At 43.1% G+C, this 19,072-nt stretch overlaps 1 protein-coding gene across 1 annotated transcript in view; it reads left to right on the top strand.

The window, feature by feature from the left end:
• The window catches only part of usp40 (ubiquitin specific peptidase 40), a 43,225-nt gene extending 24,153 nt beyond the window's left edge, over positions 1-19,072 (top strand). The window contains 17 exon segments of the mRNA XM_007890686.2: positions 201-547; positions 1,478-1,616; positions 3,097-3,154; positions 3,626-3,679; positions 4,995-5,083; positions 6,264-6,350; positions 7,686-7,722; positions 11,054-11,118; positions 12,695-12,769; positions 13,881-14,007; positions 14,188-14,282; positions 15,095-15,213; positions 15,434-15,499; positions 16,246-16,456; positions 16,606-16,701; positions 17,479-17,573; positions 18,633-19,072. Of these exon segments, the coding sequence (XP_007888877.2) occupies positions 201-547; positions 1,478-1,616; positions 3,097-3,154; positions 3,626-3,679; positions 4,995-5,083; positions 6,264-6,350; positions 7,686-7,722; positions 11,054-11,118; positions 12,695-12,769; positions 13,881-14,007; positions 14,188-14,282; positions 15,095-15,213; positions 15,434-15,499; positions 16,246-16,456; positions 16,606-16,701; positions 17,479-17,573; positions 18,633-18,747 (1,875 nt within the window). The 3' untranslated portion in view covers positions 18,748-19,072.

The following is a 19,072-nucleotide window of genomic DNA, read 5'->3' as shown; positions in this document are numbered from 1 at the left end:
TCACTGTCCCTCCTCTTCCAGCACCTGGTTACAGAGTGCAATTCACCGAGAGCTTCAAGCTGATAGCTTTCTCATCTTCTCAGTGCAGGAAAGGACAGAATGTTTTTAAGAGCTTCCTTGTTCATCAACGCTCACACATACACACACCACACACACAGAGTTCACACTGCAGATGGTAATATTCACTGTTCTGTTGTTAGGTCCGTGGAGTGGACGTAAAAGCAGGACAGGAGCTTGAACCTGTGCTGCTTCAAATCTTGCTTTCTACATTGAGGAGCAAATTGGACTCTGGGGAAGTGGAGTTTACAGAATTGCGAAAGGCATTTCCTCGGAGGACAACACTGAGTTCTCTGCAAGAGACTGTACTTCTATCAACGGGCATCCCACCAGAGGATCTCACAGTCTGCCACAGGAAAACATTGAAAAATAAAGCATCTTGGAACTGGAGTGCATATCCCACTGAAGACTTGAACAAGACTCTTGAAGAGCTGAGTCTGAAAGACAACGACTCTGTGCTAATCTTAGACCAAAAGTACTGTGACCTGAGGTAGGAGATTGTCCACAAATACATAGTCAATCCACTTTACAATATAAAAACGGAAGTCGCTGGGAACACACAGCATTTGTGGAAAGAGGAAAATTAGTTAACGTTTCAGGTCGATGACCTTTCCATAGATGCTGCCTGACCTACCATGTGTTCCCAGTGACTTCTGTTTTTATTTCAGATTTCCAGTATCTGCAGTATTTTGCCTTCCACTTTACAATATATTCTGTGAAGCGCTTTGAGACAACTCAAAAGATGTGATAAGGTGCTACATCAAATGCGAGGATTATTGTATTACTATCAAAAGTTGATCTTCTGCTTGTTATTCTGAAAGGGGAGACTTTAACATCAAAATATTGTGCTTTTTAAAAATTATTAGCTTTTATCTTGTGTTTCCTCCAGCCATCTATTGCTGTTTATTACAGCATTGGTGATTCACCTGGGAAGAGTCACTGAGCCAGACCGATTGAAGGAACAGAATTATCATCATTAGAGATAGTCAGGAACAAAGTATGGGGCTTCATTCTTGATTCGCTGTGAATGCAAATAGGTATTGAGCCAGAGAGGATCAAAGGTGAATTATTCAGTGAGCTTAGAAGCTGTCCAGAAAATGTGCTAATTTGGGAATTGGAAAGTTGGATGATTAACAAGTGCACAGTGGGGTCTGCATAAGCCTTTTACTTAAAATACTAATCTTTTCCCTCCATCTTTCTAGTGGGATCTCATTAAAAGAAGTTGGAAAAAATGGCTATTTTAGAGTTTAGGATGTGATAAATTCCAGTTCATCAAATTGTAATAAATATGATGATACTTGTGCACAGATACTTGAAGAAATAAGGAAATTAGTAAAAGAGACGGTCTTTGAATGTTAAAAATAAATGAGAAACGTAATACTTTATTTCAAATCTTCCTGTTTCTTGTCGCCTTCTACAGTGTACTATCTTCCAATGGTATGCCAGTCACTGTAGCAACACTGGGTGATCACAGCTGGGTGCAAGTCAAGAATTACTGTAGTAAGAAAATGACGCAAGTGGAGGGGACCACGGTAACCATTCCGGTTACCATGGAGATGGTGAGTAGCTGTTAGCATTGCAGGTGCTTAGTTTAGCACTGCATGTTGAAATAGTACCCACATGAATAAGAAAGGAATTCTATTTATCTCTTACATTGAAACTAAAGAGAGTATTAAAATAGTGTTAGTAACTGCGGACGTTGGGAGGCATTGCTCCCTCAAGCTCTGCACTCATGATCTTCTGGTACCCAAATCTCAGCCATTCGGATACTCACCCGCACAAAACTCCATACCCCTATTACACCAATCCTTGCCAGGCTCCACTGGCTCCCAATTACAGAATGCATTGATTTCAAGATTCTCTCAGTCGTTTTCAAATCCCTTCATGTCCTGGCACCTCCCTACCTATCAAATCTGCTTAGTCCCTACTCCACCACCCGCTGCCTCCGGCCTCCTGTTTGTCCCTCGTTCCCTCCGCTCTACCATCAGTGGCTGTGCCTTCAGCCATTATGCCACGAACCTCTGGGTCTCTCTCCCTCAATCTTTCCGCCTTTCCCACTTTCAAATCATTTTTGAACGTGCTTATAGACATCTCCCCCTGGTTCGGGATCAGACTCCGCCACTATCAAGCGCACCAGGATGCTACCCTACGTGAAGCATGCTATATAAACGCAAGTTGTAGTTGTTGTATACTTCAGTCAGTTAATCAGTACATAGCCCAGCAAAACCAGGGAGAAAAGAAATCCACAGAAAGTCAGTCAACCTGGGAAGAGAACAATAGGTTTAACATTTGTGGACAACCCTTCAGGTAGAATTTTGTAGCATAGGATTGTCACTCCTTAAACGTGTAGCCCCTTCAAAGGATCTGGCTCTTGCATTGCAATGGTTGCCGAATTTGACGTTAATACTTGGTCCTCTTAGCTCTTAGGCCAAAGCTACTAGGGGCACAAGTGCACTTCATTGTGCTGTTAATGAGGCGACTGGGAAGAGGTGGTCTTGCATTTGTGCGAAACATTTCCAAACCTGGTGCTTTTTTCCCCCATTAATTTTCTTGAACTAGTTTCAACTAGTGTGCAGTGCAGCAGTTCCAGTAAATGAGTGTCTAGCCTATGCAACTTGTAACTTTTTTATTAATTCCACTTTTTACCAAACTAGTGCAAGGTAAAATAAGTAATAATAAAGTGGACTCTGCTTAATATGGAATGTGATATTGCACCTTTAATTTGCTTTCAGTCAGTATTGTATGAAATGTAATGATAGATGTTGGTGTTTTTGTTCAGACTGTATATATAATGTATTGATGACTCCTTTCATCTTGTATGAAATGTAATGGCACGCTGTATGTTTCCTTTATTTGTATTTAAATAGTAATGAAACAATCCTGCTGTTCTCTTTTAGCCCACCTTGTATGAAATGGAATGATATTTTTCGTATTTCCTTTATTTTTGCCCTGTTTGAAGTATAATGGTGCTAAGCTATGTGTTTCCTATATGTGAATTACCTGTTTAAACACTGGTCTGGGTCGTTTTTTTTCTTCTAGCTGGTTTCAGAAATCAAAGTTTGTGCCATTGAAAAGCTTAAACTGAAAGAGGATCTAGGTACAGTACACACCAGTTTGTGGTACATCAATCTCTGTCTCTCTCTCTCTCTCTCTCACTTACACACACACAATATTAAATGGAACATGGCCCATTGTGAAGTATCTAGGATTAATAAATAATTAATGTCAATGTACTTATAATACTACACAATTTCCGTATTGATCCAGATTAATCAGGATATGAATGATCCTCTGTCTTATTTATATATTCAGTCTCCGACTTTACAAAAACCCGTCTGGTACAAATGGACACGAAGTGATATTGTATCTCATTAATAGCAGTTTAATTGTGCCACTATTGGTATATCCATTTTCCTTTGAACCCAGCTCATTTTTCTGTTGCAAATGAACACCGAAAATGAAGGTTAAACAGAAGTATTATATAACAGGCAACAATTTGTTTTGCTGTTTGTTTGCTGATAACTTTTGGATTCTTGTCTCGCTAATTTGTGTTTCTTATATTTTGCAGCAAACGATAACTGTTTGAGACCAACTGACCAAACAGGGAAACTCCTTCCTCCAGGTTAGTAGAACCTCACTAATCCGGTCACTCAAGGGACTGGGCAAAAGTGACCTACTTAGTGAGGTGACCTGATTACTGAAACAGGTCGGGTGATTCAGATCACTGATGTAATGTTAAGGGCATTGGTAATGGGCAAGGGTGATGAACATTCAACAACCATACTTTGCAATCTTATTAAAATAAAGGCATTGTCACATTTAAAGCCCTCCATGGTCTTGCTCCTCCCTACATCTGCGACCTCATAACTCCCTACCATCCTGCTCGCTCCCTCCACTCAGCGGGCTCTGGCCTACTTCACGTCCCCTGCCTCGCTCGCCCCACTATTGGTGGGCGGGCCTTTTGCCACCTCTGCCCCCACCCTCTGGAACTCCATTTCACACTCCCTCCGCCTCACCCCTCCCTTGCCTCCTTCAAGATTCATCTTAAGACCCTCCTCTTCGACTGTGTTTTTGATCCCCCTGCCCTCCACACTCCCCGACCCCCAGCTCAGGTCCGAAACTCTTGTCTGTCCAGCGCCTTGGGAGATCCTCCCGACGTGAAAGACACTATAGAAATGTAATTTTGTTGTTGTAAAACAAAAGCCGACATGTATTCAGCCTTCCTTTTGAGAATGCATCCAACTTGTGTTCTGTCAATGCCATAGATCACAGCTAACAGTCTATGACTTTTGCCCTCACTGTTTTTAATTAAGTCCAATCTCTCACGTAAGGACAACTCCTTCCGTGGTGGCATGTTTACAGCTCTAACCAAGAATTGGCCGCAGGAGCCCAGGTTTAGGCCGTGGGCGCCGGGTGCTGTCGATTTTCCACTCGTGACGCTTCCGCGATCCCAACATTCCCCGCGCTTCGCGAATGGGACCGGAGCCCACTCCGCTCACAGTAGCAGCATCAAGGAAGCGGCGCAAGAAACTCGAGGGTTAGGGTTAGGCTAGCGCACTGCATACAGGATACAAGTGGAGGGGGGTTTGTGTACCGCGTTTGTAGAGGAGGAGGGCGCTGTAGCGGCTGCAATCAATAACTGTTGACCTGAATAGTGAGGTGAAGCAGACAGACTATCTTTTAACAGTGACAATGAAAGAGACTGTGAAAATGTGCCCACAATTGTGAGGTGGGTGGATTACCGAGGTGATGGCAAACCGGGTTTCTACTGTAGTTAGTGCAGACAGCGCAGGTCTAGTGCAGTGATCTGAGAGACCTAGTCTCTGAATAATGATTCCTGCCCATTCAATTCCCACTCCATTTTTCAGCAATGTGTACAGTACAGCTACTCACACGGCTTCTTTTATCCTGGCTCATTCTTCCCTTTTTATTTACAGTACGAGAGGATTTAACCTTAAGGGACACTGGACTGAAGACAGGAAGCTTCTTGGCACTTTGCTCCGGCAATGCCCCAACTGACAGTCAGGTACGAGGAGAGGCCAAGCCTGTGTCCTGTACTTGTTGATGCACTTTGCTTCACAGTTTCTTCTATTCACATGTATCACTTCCATGAGCATGTTCTCACTCAGGGAAATCTTCATCATGTGCTACCACCAAGATCAAAGTCTGTGATGTCAAATGTTGTATCTCAATGTCTTCTGTTGACTCACTCTCTCAGTCAAAGTATAATGGAACTCTATTAGGGCCTGTGGAGCTGCATTTAAAGCAGCTCTAAAACCGGATTCTATCTTTTAATACCGATTGAAATTCATCCATATCCCGCTGGACATCCTCTCACAGCCTGTAAAGCTGTAGGATATTGACCCAAGCTGAAATCAGTACTGTTCCTTTTCTTCTTCTTACTCTCTAAAAGAATACTTTTATGTGGCTAAACTGTCTTGGCTTCCATAAGGCCAAGTGGGCCCTACTAAAAGGATTGATTAAATTGACAATTGTTCTGCTATGTTCCCCATGTCACATCTCACTCCATAGAGCAGGGTATTGAAGCATTCTTCTGCACCTCCCTTGTCCCCTTTGCTCCAAAATTCGCTGCTGTTTTTAGCCACTAAACCCCGAATCTCTGGTACTTTTTGCTTCAAAACCTCAGTCTTTTCCCTTCTTTGCCAATTTTCAAATCTCATCTGAAGGCTTTCCTATTCAACCTTTGGTCACTTACAGTCTCTTTCCAACTCGAGGTTGAACCACATCACTGTTAAGCGCTCCAAGATGCGACTCTGTATGAAAGGCATTGCTATATAAATGCAAGTTGTTTCTGAATGGATGAGAAGCAAACTGTTTTTGAATTGACCTCCTACTTGTGATATGATGCTGCCAGAGCATTTCTCAGGACACATTGGTTGCGTTGTTGGTATTTCACTACTGGGAAAAGCACTTCGAGGCATTAAGTGGGTTTCATGCAAGGGAGTCCATAAATGTGACATCGACCCATATGAGACCTTGGTTCTTTGGTCATTGCCGACATCATTTGTTGGCATGACATACATGGGATTCCCTGCTGGAGGTACAGACACTCTTTTCAATAGCAAAGCCTCAGAATGCTACCATTCATGAACAATGAGCACTTTTATCAACTCCATTGGGTTTGTGGCCCTCAATGGTAAATGAGTGAATTACAGTTTTTACAGATTTTTTTTTCTCTCTTCTAGCTTTACTTGAATTTCGCTGTTGGTGATAGTGCTAACTTGAGCCCTGAAATGGAGGTTGTAGTGGAACAGAAGATTTCTGTCAGAGAGGTAATCTATGGAGAAATGTATACAATGTGTACACTGTGGCTTTGTCCTTGTGATTGTTTCCTTGAACTTAATTATATTCAGCTTTATTGAGTAGCTGCACTATCCATCACAGAATGATACATCTGTGCAAAAACAGTTGATCATACTGAAGGCTACACTAAGATTTAAAGCATGAGAATACTTGCATTTAATCTAGCAGTTTATCACATCAAAATATCCCAAAGGATTTCATGCTCTGGGTTACTTTTGAGTTTAGTGACCGCTATAAAGTACTTCAAGATGTCCTCCAATGTGAAAGACATATATCAACATAAATTGTTGTTGCCCTGTGTGTAAACAGATGTGGCCAACGATTCTCCTGATAAAAATTAATCATTCACATCATAACCAATTTTCAGGACTTTATTTGGCAAAAGAATGAAAATTCTTCCAAATGTAGCAACTAACCTTAAGGGGCTATGCCCACTAAACATTAATAAGATGACTGTCTAAATTTAAATTGGAAGAAGCAAGAATTTGTGTTTTTACAGTCCATATAACATTGAAATGTCTGAAAATACTCTACATTCCTGTCACATGTGGTGATGTTTGTAGGCAAACAAAGCGATGTCACGAACAGCCACGAGGCAAGTAAATGACCAATTAACCTAGGGGATTGTTAGCCTGGACACCGAAAGAAATTGCTTTCTCTATTTGAATAATACCTTGGTATCTTTAATGTCCTCCTGAAAACAAACAGATTGGATGGTTTAACATCTGCCTAGTACACTAGAATTGCCTCCTCTTCAAAATATTCATAATTTTGATGCTCACCTAAACCATTGGAACAGGCATTGTCTGACATCTCATTTGAAGGATGGCATGTACAGGAGTACAGCACTCTAATAAAAGTAATAAAAATAATAATATCCTTGCATTTGATATAGCGCCTTATCGTGTCGTTGAGACGTCTCAAAGTGCTTCACAATACATACTGTAATGTGTAGTACAGTACACTGGAGTGTCAGGCTAGTCTATGAGTTCATTTGTGAGTTCAAATCCCAATGTTCACCCCAGAACTTTCAGACCAAGAGGAACAGTGCTATTAACTGACCAATGCAGATATCCAGAATCTGATGGTGAGGGAGGGATGAATCCAAGAATAGGACATTTTTTTTCTGTGCCCTGGTGTTATGCACATGTGGACTTGGAGGGGAAATTGGTGCATTTGGAGAGCTGTGACAACAAAGTGCCTCACTTTGGTTTTGTTCCTGAAAACAGCATCTTATCCAATCTTATCTGGCAGAGCATTGTATCAGGTTTCTTTAACCTGGTCTTTTCCTTTTGTTTTTCCAGTGCCTGAAGCTGATGTTAGAGAAAGCAGCCTTATCAGGTATGTCAGAATGCAGAGAACTCTCAGTGCCCTATTACCTTTCAGTAGGTAGCCCATGCAATGGGACTGGTGTACAAGGGCAGTTATTTACCACTGAATAGCACGACCAGTGTAATGTATTGAATTGCCCAGGTGGTTTCTCAATCTCCTGCTGCAGTAACAAATATATCAAGTCTCAGTTGATGGACCTCATCCCAGTGACCATTCTTCATGGATGATTGTAGACACTGAGTGGTGGCAGGCTAATTAGCTGTGGAGAACACCTCCAGTCTGATCCCATCAGAACTGAATGTTGACACATGCATTTTGCAGCAGGTATCATTCACTTACACTGGATGGTCCAATTGATGGACCGCTTCCGGCCCGAGACCATTTCTAACATTTCAGTTTCCACTCCCTCCCTCCCTGGTGAACGTCCTCCCATGGCAGCAGCAGGAACTGACGGTTGAGAGGATACAGCGCGGAGAGGGCAAAATAATACCAGCCGTTATTGCAGTCTTTCAGGAAGGCAAGCGTGTTTTTCACCAATGGCGTCCTTAGCAACCATCGGCTCCTGCTGCTGCAGATAGTGATTGCTGCACGGCTGATTGAGAATGGGAATGATTGAGGGGGGGGAAAGGCCGATGGTGGGAGAGAAAAGGGGGTTAGAGGGGGAGAGAGGAGAGATTGTGTGTGTGTGTGTGAGAGAGGTAAGAAAATAGGAGAGAGAGACGGAGACTTGAGAGAGAGAGGGGAGAGAGCAGAGAGAAATTGAGAGAGAGAAAATATAAGGTGGGAGGGAGTGAATGAGGGAGAGGAGGAGAGAAAGAAACGGGATAGAGAGGTGTGGGAGAGAGGGAGTGAGAGTAATTGCGAGAGAAGGGGAGTGAGTAATTGAGAGGAAGAGTGTGTGAGAGAGAGGAGGGGCGGGGAAAGTGATTGGGGAGGTGGGAGTGTGAGAGGGTAATTGAGAAATAGGGGGTAGAGAGAGAATATGAGGGAGAAGGGGAGAGAAGCAAAGAGAGAGAGGGCAGTTTTTGTAGTTCACTGTCAGGACAGACAATCGGAGTTTCTCTCAGCCGCTGAGAGAAGCTACCGGCCTATCTCCAACCTCTCCTTCCTGTCCAAGGTTCTCGAAAGAGTCGTCGCCTCCCAGCTGCGCTCTTTCCTCTCCACCCATTCACTATTTGAACCCCTCCAGTCGGGTTTCCGTGCTGCCCATAGGACAGAAACCGCCCTGGTCAAGGTCACTAATGACATCTTGACCATCTGCGACCAGGGCTCCCTCTGCCTCCTAGTCCTCCTCGACCTATCAGCCGCATTCGATACGGTTGACCACTCTGTCCTCCTCCACCGCTTGTCCTCCCACCTCAACCTTTAAGACCCTGTCCTTGAGTGGTTTACGTCCTACCTCTCCCACCGTCTTCATTTTGTTTCCACTAACGGCGTTTCCTCCAGCCCCCGCACTGTCGCGTGCGGTGTCCCTCAGGGCTCTGTCCTCGGTCCCCTCCTCTTCACCCTCTATATGCTCCCCCTTGGTGACATCATCCGCAGACATGGGGTTAACTTCCACATGTATGCGGATGACACCCAACTCTACCTTTCCTCCTCTACCCTCAACTCCACGACCACCGATGTCCTGACAGCTGCCTGTCCGACATCGAGTCCTGGACGAGAGACAACTTTCTTCAGCTCAACGTGCAAAAAACTGAGGCCCTCCTGATTGGCTCACGTCAGCGCCTCCGCACCTCAGGCGCTGACAGCATCAGCATCCAAGGCTGCACTCTCCACCTCTCAAAGCCAGTCAGGAACCTCGGTGTTCTGTTCGACCCTGAGCTGTCCTTTCTTCCCCACATCCGCACCACAACTGGCACCGCCTTCCACCACCTCCGGAACATCGCCAGACTACGGCACTACCTCACCCCTCACGCTGCTGAAACTCTGGTCCACGCCTTTATCACCTCAAGGCTGGACTATGGGAACTCTCTCCTCGCCGGCCTTCCCGGCACCTCCCTCCACAAGCTGCAGGTCATTCAGAACTCTGCAGCTCGTGTACTGTCCCGCACCAGGCTTCGCGACCACATCACTCCCACCCTCGCTCGCCTCCACTGGCTCCCCATCCCCCAGAGGATCGAATTCAAGATCCTCATCCTCACCTACAAAGCCATTCACGGCCTCGCTCCCTCCTACCTCTCCAACCTACCATCCCCCTACTTACGTGCCCGTACCCTCCGTTCCTCTGGCTCCGGTCTGCTCCACACCCCCCGCCCTAACCGCCCTACCATCGGTGGCTGGGCTTTCAGCCCCTAGGCTCTGGAACTCCATCTCCCAGTGCCTTCGCCTTGCTTCCTCCCTTTCCTCCTTCAAGGCCGGTCTCGAGACCTTTCTCTTGAACCGTGCCTTCACCTTCCCTCTCGACTCTCTACCCCACTTCTCGCTCCCTCCTTTCCCTCCCCTCACCCTGACCATTTCCCTCTGCTTGAGTCCAGACCCAACTGTCCAGCGCCTTGGGACGTCCTCCCGACGTGAAAGGCGCTCTATAAATGTAATCTTGTTGTTGTTGCTGGGGGGACCGAGGACAAACACTGAACAACATGCCCTGCAGTTTCCTCACAGAAAGCTCCCTCTTTCCCCAGTGAGATACTGCTCTACGCCCTTCATTCCACACTCCCTCCCGCCCTCCCCCCTGTATCTCTGCAACCTCTCAACCTGGCCATTCCTTTTGCAGAGCAAATGCCAGCTTGCTTCATGTCCCCTCCCACCCCATCTGTTCCCCCTGATCTCTGGAATTCCATTCCTGGAGTCCCTCCAACTCCCTCTCTTCCCTCTTTCAATGCACAACAAGACCACGCTTTTGGTCATCATTTTCCCCATCCCATTCCACCTCTCTCCGCTCCCACCCCCAGTTCAGGTGCCCAGCCGACAGTGTCAAGCTGTCTTTCTAATGTGAAAGAGGTGCTGTGTAAATGTTATGCTTCTGGAAGGGAAACACAAAATATTGCTTCTGTGGCCCACGGATGTTTCTCAAATAGGTCCTCGGCAGCCAAAAGGTTGGACCACCAATTGTCTTAAATTTCTCCATATTAGTTTGTAAACTTAACTATATACTCCACATGTATACTTAATGTGTGAGTCAATTTTCCTCTTAAATGCATTGATGTTTCAACCACTGCTTCCTATAAGTTCCACATTCTCATCACCCTCTGCGAACTGAAAATTCAGCAAAACTGAGTCTAAAACCTAAATCAAGTAAAATGAAGGATTACTGCTGGTGGCTGTTAGTGGGGTGCTGTTGATCCTAGTGTGCTGCTGACCATGTGCTATTAAATTCAGTGGTGTTTATTTCCCACAGGTGAGTGTTGGCATTTGAGGAAAACAGACTGGTGCTACGAAGCTGGAGAAGTTTTGATAGACGAAGTAAGTGGATGAGGTGAAAGCTGAGTACTCTACACCATCACTGCAATTGGATGAGAAAACAAGTGCTCGTTTCTTACACTTTGCAATGCGGTGCCTGTTCAGAACAGTAGTGGTGACATTTTCATCATCCACAATAGGGTTAATGAAACCAAATAGATATGTGCTCACTTAAACATTTAATGTGTTCTTCTCAGTTATACACCCCAAATCATTCTTTTAAACATTGTTTTGTTGAGATTTTCAATATTATAGGATATAGGAAAAGATTATGGTTGATTTGTGAAATCATATAATTCCATCTTATTTCTGATTCTTATAAAGTTAACATTAGGTGTCAGTTCAGATGAAAAACATTCCCTTTTTCAATGCAGTAACAGCATTTTAACAAGGAGGAGTAAGGAATAATTGGCAGTAAGTATTTTACATTGAAACTTCCTCCTGTCTGAGTTGTCCAGTTATGCGTTGGATGAGGAGGAGGGATTAATGCACCTTCAAACCTAATGCAGTTTCTTTCAGCTAATAATTCATGCAGTAACTACAACCTCCACAACAACTTAAGTTTATATAGCGCCCTTCACTTGGAGTAGCATCTCAGAGCACTGATGTGTGAAGATTGAACTAGTGTCACATACGAAGAAATGAAGAGACCATTTGTTGCTAATATTCATAGAATATTACAGCATAGAAGGAAGCCATTCGGCTATCGTGCCTGTGCCAGCTTTTTGGAAGAGCTACCCAATCAGTCTAGATAATTTCTAATTCCCTTTTGAAAGTTGTTGCATCTGTTTCCACTGCTCTTTCAGGCAGTGCATTCAGGACAGTAACAACTCTGTGTTAATATGTAAAAAAANTTCTCATCTCCCCTCTGGTTCTTTTGCCAATTATCTTAAATCTTTGTGCCCTGGTTACTGACCCACCTGTCAGTGGAGACAGTTTCTCCCTATCTCCTTTATTAAACCACCTCGTAATTTTAAACACCTCTATTAAATCTCCCTTTAACCTTTTCTGAGGAGTACAATCCCAGCTTTTCTAGTCTCTCCACATAACTAAAGTCTTTCATCCCTGGTACCATTCTGGTAAATCTGCCTCTGCACCCTCTCCAAGGCCTTTTTGGCCTTTACATGATAAGGTGTTATAAAAAAAAATCAGTAATTATAATAATCCTTGCATTTCATATAGCACATTATCAAGTCTTCAAAACATCTCAAAGTGCTTCACAGAATACACTGTAAAGTTGTGTTCACTTAACAGTGTATTGTATTGCATGGGACGAAAGGCGGCAGCCAATTGCGCACAGCAGTCTCCCACAAACAGTCGTGGATTGAGTGACTAAATTATTACTTATTTTTTTTAAGGGATTATTTCCCACAAAAAAACAGGTTCTTTCTTACTGCTAGGTAAACAGAGGCGTGTGGAGTAAGGAAACTTGCCCAATGTTTCATTCTGCCTGGGAATCAAAACCAGGTCCTCTCGCTTGCGAGGCGAGTGCTTTAACCCCTGAGCTACAGCTTGTTGAAATGATCCTTGCAATGGACAGTGAATAGACGTGCTCTTTACTTTGTGTCTTGCTTTGCAGGAAGCCTCCTTGTCAGACTTGAAGATCAGCACTGGAGAGACACTCCTCATCATGGAGGGACGACTCCCACCAAAGGTATAATTCTATCACTAGTTAAATCCAGGGAAAAAGCACTGATCCTTATCAGGACTTAGGGAAAAAGCACTGATCCTGATCAGATTGCCAGATGGGGAGCTGGAAACTTGTACCCATACAAAACCAGAGTCTGACCAAGTTCTACCTATTTAGCCCAACATTTCCCTTTCAAGATTGTACTTTATAAAAGCTATTGGTGCGTTTAGATCCTATTTATAGGATTATTCCTTTTTGATCAAAATATTTTTATTGTAACACAAAATCAGGGAAACAATCATGCTTAAAAATGGCAGTGTTCTGCACTGAGTGCTGGACTGCATCTTAATTACAGTTGGAAGCGAGTATAGCATGAGGAACTGTAGCCAAATATGAAAGAGACCTAGATACATTGGAACCATAGAAATGTGCAGCACAGAAGAAGGCCATTCAGCCCATTGTGTCTGCTGGCTCTTAAAGAACAATCCTTTCAGTACCATTTATCCATGTCCCTCCTCCTCGTTTCAGAAACAAATATTTTGAAACCACAACTGTGTAGTTTCCATTGTTTCAGTACGAGCGTATTTACTCGAAACTGAGGTGCAAGCAGATTTTAGATGGTTTTGAGAAGCAATTGCAATTCTAAGGTGCCATTGATTCCAAGGCACACCTTGATTTTGGTTTTACTTTTTAAATGGATGGATTAAAGGATCTTAGATTTGAGTAAATTCAATATTCCTTGTTCTTCGATATAGACTGCTCTAGCTAATCAAATTTAGCCAAAGACATTTTCATGTCTCCTTGGGAGGCGGTGGGATACACGGAGCGGCAGAGAGACCTGCAGCTGTCTGCATCTGATCCATGTATTGCAGTAATGCAAAATTAGTTGATAGACTTGCTGCTATTCCTCTCATTTTGTTTAATTTGTCACAAAACAGGACTGTTCATTTTTTGTTACTGTGATGAATCTGGAGCAATAGATATTGATGTCCACCGATACGCTCATTTCATTCTTGTTCATAGTCCTTTTCCCCCCCTCTTTGTCCCACTCCTTCAAAAGCTGCCATACTTCCTTTCCTATGCTTGCTTTCTCTTTGTGTATTCCATGAGCTCTCACACCCACTCTGTCTCACAGGGATTCCTGAAGCTACCAGTTTGGTTCTATCAGTCTGCCCTGGATTCAAAAAACAGAAAATACCTTGAGGATGAGCAGGGAAGCTTCACGCATAGATTGTCTACTTTAAATATATCTGCTACGAGAGGTATGTCAGCATTTGTTCACCAAAACCTTGCATCCCTGACTTTAAGACTGAGGAAGCTGGAGCTTGGTGAATTGTGCAGGTTACGATGTACAATAGTGCAATTGTGGCATATTTGTGACAGAAAATTTAAAATTTATGTGGAATTCATTCATCTTTAGTCCAATGGTGCTCTCATTCCAGATCATTCACTGCAGCATCACTTGGACGCTGAACTGATGTTCATGGGTGATATTGAGATATCTGGAGAAGCCAATCTAGAGGATTTAAAAACTCAGGTAAGTTGGTTCAATTTTTTTGTTTTCTCTCGATCCTTGGTGTTTGTGATGCAAATGCTTTACAATATTTACTTTCAAGTCGAGCGATTTTTTTTTTGTTGTTGTTGGCAAATGTAACAACCATTTGACCAGACGTGAGCTGAGTAACCATTTTTATTTGGACAATTGATAACAACATCATTGTTACGTATTCCCTTCTCTTTTCAAATAATGTTGAGGGATTTTTAATCTCGGCCTGAAAATGGGCAATTGGAACTTTGGATTTAACATCTCATCAAGAGGACGTCCAGGTTGCTTGTGTAGGAAAATGAACGAGGGTTGTAGCTCAAATATTTGTGAGTGCTTTTCATGTCGTGAGGGCATCTCAAAGTACTTAACAATGGTGGATGGGCATCCGATCTGGGGTGGGAGAAAGGGCGAGGGGAGGGGAGAGATGTCAGTAAAGTGCGATCAAGGAGGTATGTTTAGAGACGTGCCTTGAACAAGGAGAGGGAGGACCGAATCGGAGGGACTCTGGGATGGAATTCCAGAGAGCAACTACTACATGATTACATTTGTATCGCGCCTTTCACACGTCCCAAGACGCTGGACAATATGCAGCATTTCAGACCCAAGCTGGGGTCAGGGGGGGAGAAGGGGGGGAGGAGAAGGGGGTTGGCTTAAAGCTCGCCTGCCAGTGGTGGGCTGGATAGCGTGTGGTGAATGAAGCGAGCTAGTGTTTGCTGCACTGCTGATGAATAAGCAGTGTAGATGAAGATAGATTTATATGGGTTCAGAAAACCTTCTGTTAGCTTAACTTTTTATTGTTACAGGTTCTAACTTTGCCAATGCTGCAGTCGCTCTCCGTTCCTTCAGTAAAGTTCCTCAGAGTCTGGCTCCTGGAGAGTAAATGCCGTACCAAAATCCTGCGGAACCACCAGCAGCAGCTCAGGTAAGAGCTAGGTGGAGACTGCCTTTATTCATATAAAGTGTGTGCTCCAGGTGTGGGTTACACAGGAGATAGTGACTGTGATAGTGGGAGTGTTACACTGGAGGTGGTGAGTGGGATAGTGTTGGTTTAATCAAGAAGTGAGAACGCCCAGTAGAGGGTCTGATTTATTCTTGGAAAAAAGCTATTCTGAATTTTAATCTTGTTCATCTTGTGTGTGCAGCAAATTTAAACTGAGAAGCAGTGTGGAGATCGGCATTCAGCTACTGCAGGCAGACGAGGAGTTGACGTGAGTGTACAATGGCGCTATTTATTCTCCAGTATCTGACAACATTGGCACATTGTTATCTGTTCAACTATTAACAATACAAACATTTAAATCAGTAACATTTGGTCCAGATTCATTTGTTTTTTATTGGTTGTGAGTATATATTAAACTTAGTCTTGCCACTGTTGGATAGAATTATTGAAATAAAAGGAAACTATTTGGTTCATCAAACTCGCCTGACCTAACTTTCCCCCATTGGAGATATACACTTGAATCTCAATGCCTTGCACTTTTCACCTTTCATTTTGTTCCTCTTCAAATACTTACTCAGTTCCCTTTTAAGCATAGGTTCAATTTCCACTTTTGGCCAAACATTCCGTGTTACAATAATCGTCTGCACGAAAACAAAATCTCCCTGGCATCTTATGTTACCAATTTACCAGTTTTATCTGTCTGGTTGAGATTTGATATTAATATTATAATCACTTTCTGCTCATGAAATGGTCTCCTGAAAATTGTACTTGGAAGTCTCATTGGGATTCCTCATTACAGAATTTTAGCTCCGTTAGTGGCTGTTAGCCTCAGCCCTTGCTCTGCAAGATCAACAATAGGTGCTAGTATTAATCTTAATCTTAACATTGTTAACATATTAACATTTCGAGTGTAATCCGTCATTGCAGCAAACCTCATCTGGTGCATTTCTATCATTTTTTCAGTGTTAAAATTTTCTCTATCTGCATTGTAAATTTGGCTCTGTTTTTGTTCAGCTCCACTGAATTGTTGCTGCAGCTTTGGATGGCAGTGCCCGGTGAAAGTTCCTATTACCCTCCAGAAGACTTTATTTTTGACACATCTAAGGAATGCACGGCTCGGACACTTAGACACAAGATTGCCCAGCGTTACTCACTGACTGTGGAGCAGATTGAAATTGCAAAATACTTTCCAGAGAAGTCTACATGGATGCCCATCTCCAGCTGGGTAAGATGCATAAGGCAAGGTTTTTTTTACTGCGAAACTTATAGAGCTGCTGAACAGCTCAAACGGTTGTACATCATTGGAGCAGAATGGAGCTTGTGTGGTGGAACTTCCCATTAGTTTGTATACTTTTAAAATGTCCTTGTTCTTAGAGCCAACAAGTTTCAAAAAAGAAAAGGAAAAAGAAACCGGAGAATCTACAAGGGGCACCAAATCATCTGAAAGATGGTGATATTATTGGGGTTAAGGTAAAGTTCATACTCTGCACTTACAATTAATAATATTATCTCCCCATCAAAGCCCATTCTAAACAAACTATTCTACAGTACTTTTAAAATCCTGCCCCCTCCCCGTTTTAATTCTCAAATATTAATTCTTAAATAAATGGCGGGTTTATAATGCTGGGAGTAATGTGAACACACTGTTAACCACGTTAGTTTTTTAATGTTAAAGAGTTTTAATAATAATAGCAGTAATAATTCCTTGAAAGCTCTTGGGCTATCCAGTGCTAAGAACTTTTAAAGGATCATTTTGGGAGCAGAGTAGCAGCACAAATTAATGTCTTGTCAAAATAAATTCTCAGGGTAATCTTGACAGACAATGCTGCAGCACAAATTCAGGAGGGTGTGGCACACACCAGATTTATAGCTACTTTTAGCTAAGTCCAGGTTGTCAGTGACTCCACCCTTGGCAGCCGTGCCTTCAGCCGCTATGCCCCGAGGTTCTGGAATTCCCTTCCTCACTCCCTTCACCTCGCCCCCTCTTCCTACTTTCAGGTCCCTTCTGAAGACCTTTCTGTTCGACCGCACCTTTGGTCACCTTCCTCCCCCTCCCCCTCGCTCGGCCCCGGGATTCCTTACTGTGAAGCTCTCTAAGACGCCATCCGGCGTGGAAGGCGCTGTATAAATCCAAGTTGTTGTTGTTGACAGCTAGTCAACCAAAGCCCCCGGGAACCGATCCACTTACCTTTTAGGAACTTGCAATTTTAAAAAAATATTATTTAACATTTTGTTTTATTCAAACAGAATTTATTGATTGACATGAATAAGGATTTCAGCACCTTAACTGATGACTTTGTGAAAGAGCAGCACACACTAGAAGGAAGTAAAGGGGACAGAAGGTAACTTGATCTAGATTTCTAATGAGGGATTATGATTTCCACCATGTAGTGTATGCACACTGAAGCTTTAACCTATTTCCCTCGAAGCTCCAGCGTGCATCACCTAAACTTCAGTTAGTTCTGCCGTTGGGATTGTTATTAATAATAATCCTTGCATTTGATATAGCGCTTTTCACGTCGGGAGGACATCCCAAAGTGCTTCACAGAACACACTGTAAAGTGAATTGACTGTATGTATGTTTGTGGGCGAACACGGCAGCCAATTGCACACAGACAGTCATGTCCCACAAACAGTCATAGATTGAAAATGACCAATTTATTATTGTTTTTGGTTTTGGAGGGATTATTATTAGGCTCTGTGTGGAGTAAGGAAACTTGCCCAAGGTTTCGCCCTCTGCCTGGAATTGAACTCAGGTCTCTCACTTGCAAAGCGAGTGCTCTAACTACTGAGCTACAGGACTCCATTATTATTATTATTATTAAATGCATTTCTGTGCCTTTTGGAAACTTTTTCTTGATCTCTCAAAGCTCCATTCTCAGGAGCATTCTGTAAAATCTCTCTGCTGTGTATTTCTCAACATGCTCAGTGGTTAGAGCACTTGTTTCGCAAGCGAGAGAACCTGGGTTCTATTCCCGGCAAGGCAAAATGTTGGTCAAGTTTTCTTACTCTACACGCCTCTGTTTACCTAGCAGTAAGTAGGAACCTAGTTGTTAGTCGATTGGCGGATCGCTTTTCTGGGGAGAATATTCCCTCAAAAAAAAATTATTATTTGGTCAATTAATCCATGACTGTTTGTGGGAAACTGCTTTGTGCAATTGGCTGCTGCGTTTCCCACAAATATACAGTCAATTCACTTTATAATATATTCTGTGAAACACTTTTAGACATCTAGAGTACGTGAAAAGCACTATATCAAATAGAAATATTATTATGCTCTGTGGCCCCCACTGAAGTGTTTTGAGACATTGTCCTGTTTTAAAGAATAATCAAAACCTAAGCCAAGAAGGTGTCCTGATATTCTGAATATAGCCCAGTGAAGAATATTCCTCTCTTCACAGTCGCCAAGCCCCTGCCCATCAAAGCGGAGATGCTCTGGATGGTAAAACTGCCCACTGTGCTCGTGCCCGTAGACCTGAGGTGGCTCTATCCATCAGTGTAGCGGACTTCAGGTAACGAAGAAAGAACAAAGAGCAGAAAATTTGGGCACTGAAGCGAGTGCTTGAAAGAGCTGGCGAGCTCCTGAAGTGATTAACAGGTGTAATGCTGAGTAAGACAGCTGGGTGTACAAAGTAATTTACATGCTGCTGAACACAGAAAAAATGGGCCAGATTATTTATTCAGGTTTAAAGACAGGGTGGCAAGATCATTAAGTGATTCTTCAGTACATTTTCTTGTCTTGACAGGGGTTTAACTGTTGGCAGGGGAAACCCACCATAATATGTTATTGGAACCTTGATATAAAAAAAAACGTTTGTGGACCTTTAAAATATTTTTATAA

Source organism: Callorhinchus milii, unplaced genomic scaffold (assembly GCF_018977255.1).
Source record: "Callorhinchus milii isolate IMCB2004 unplaced genomic scaffold, IMCB_Cmil_1.0 Scaffold6, whole genome shotgun sequence".
In the NCBI taxonomy this organism is placed as follows: Eukaryota; Metazoa; Chordata; class Chondrichthyes; order Chimaeriformes; family Callorhinchidae; genus Callorhinchus; species Callorhinchus milii.
Note: the sequence above shows the minus strand (reverse complement) of the source record. Positions and strands in the feature narration are given on the sequence as shown.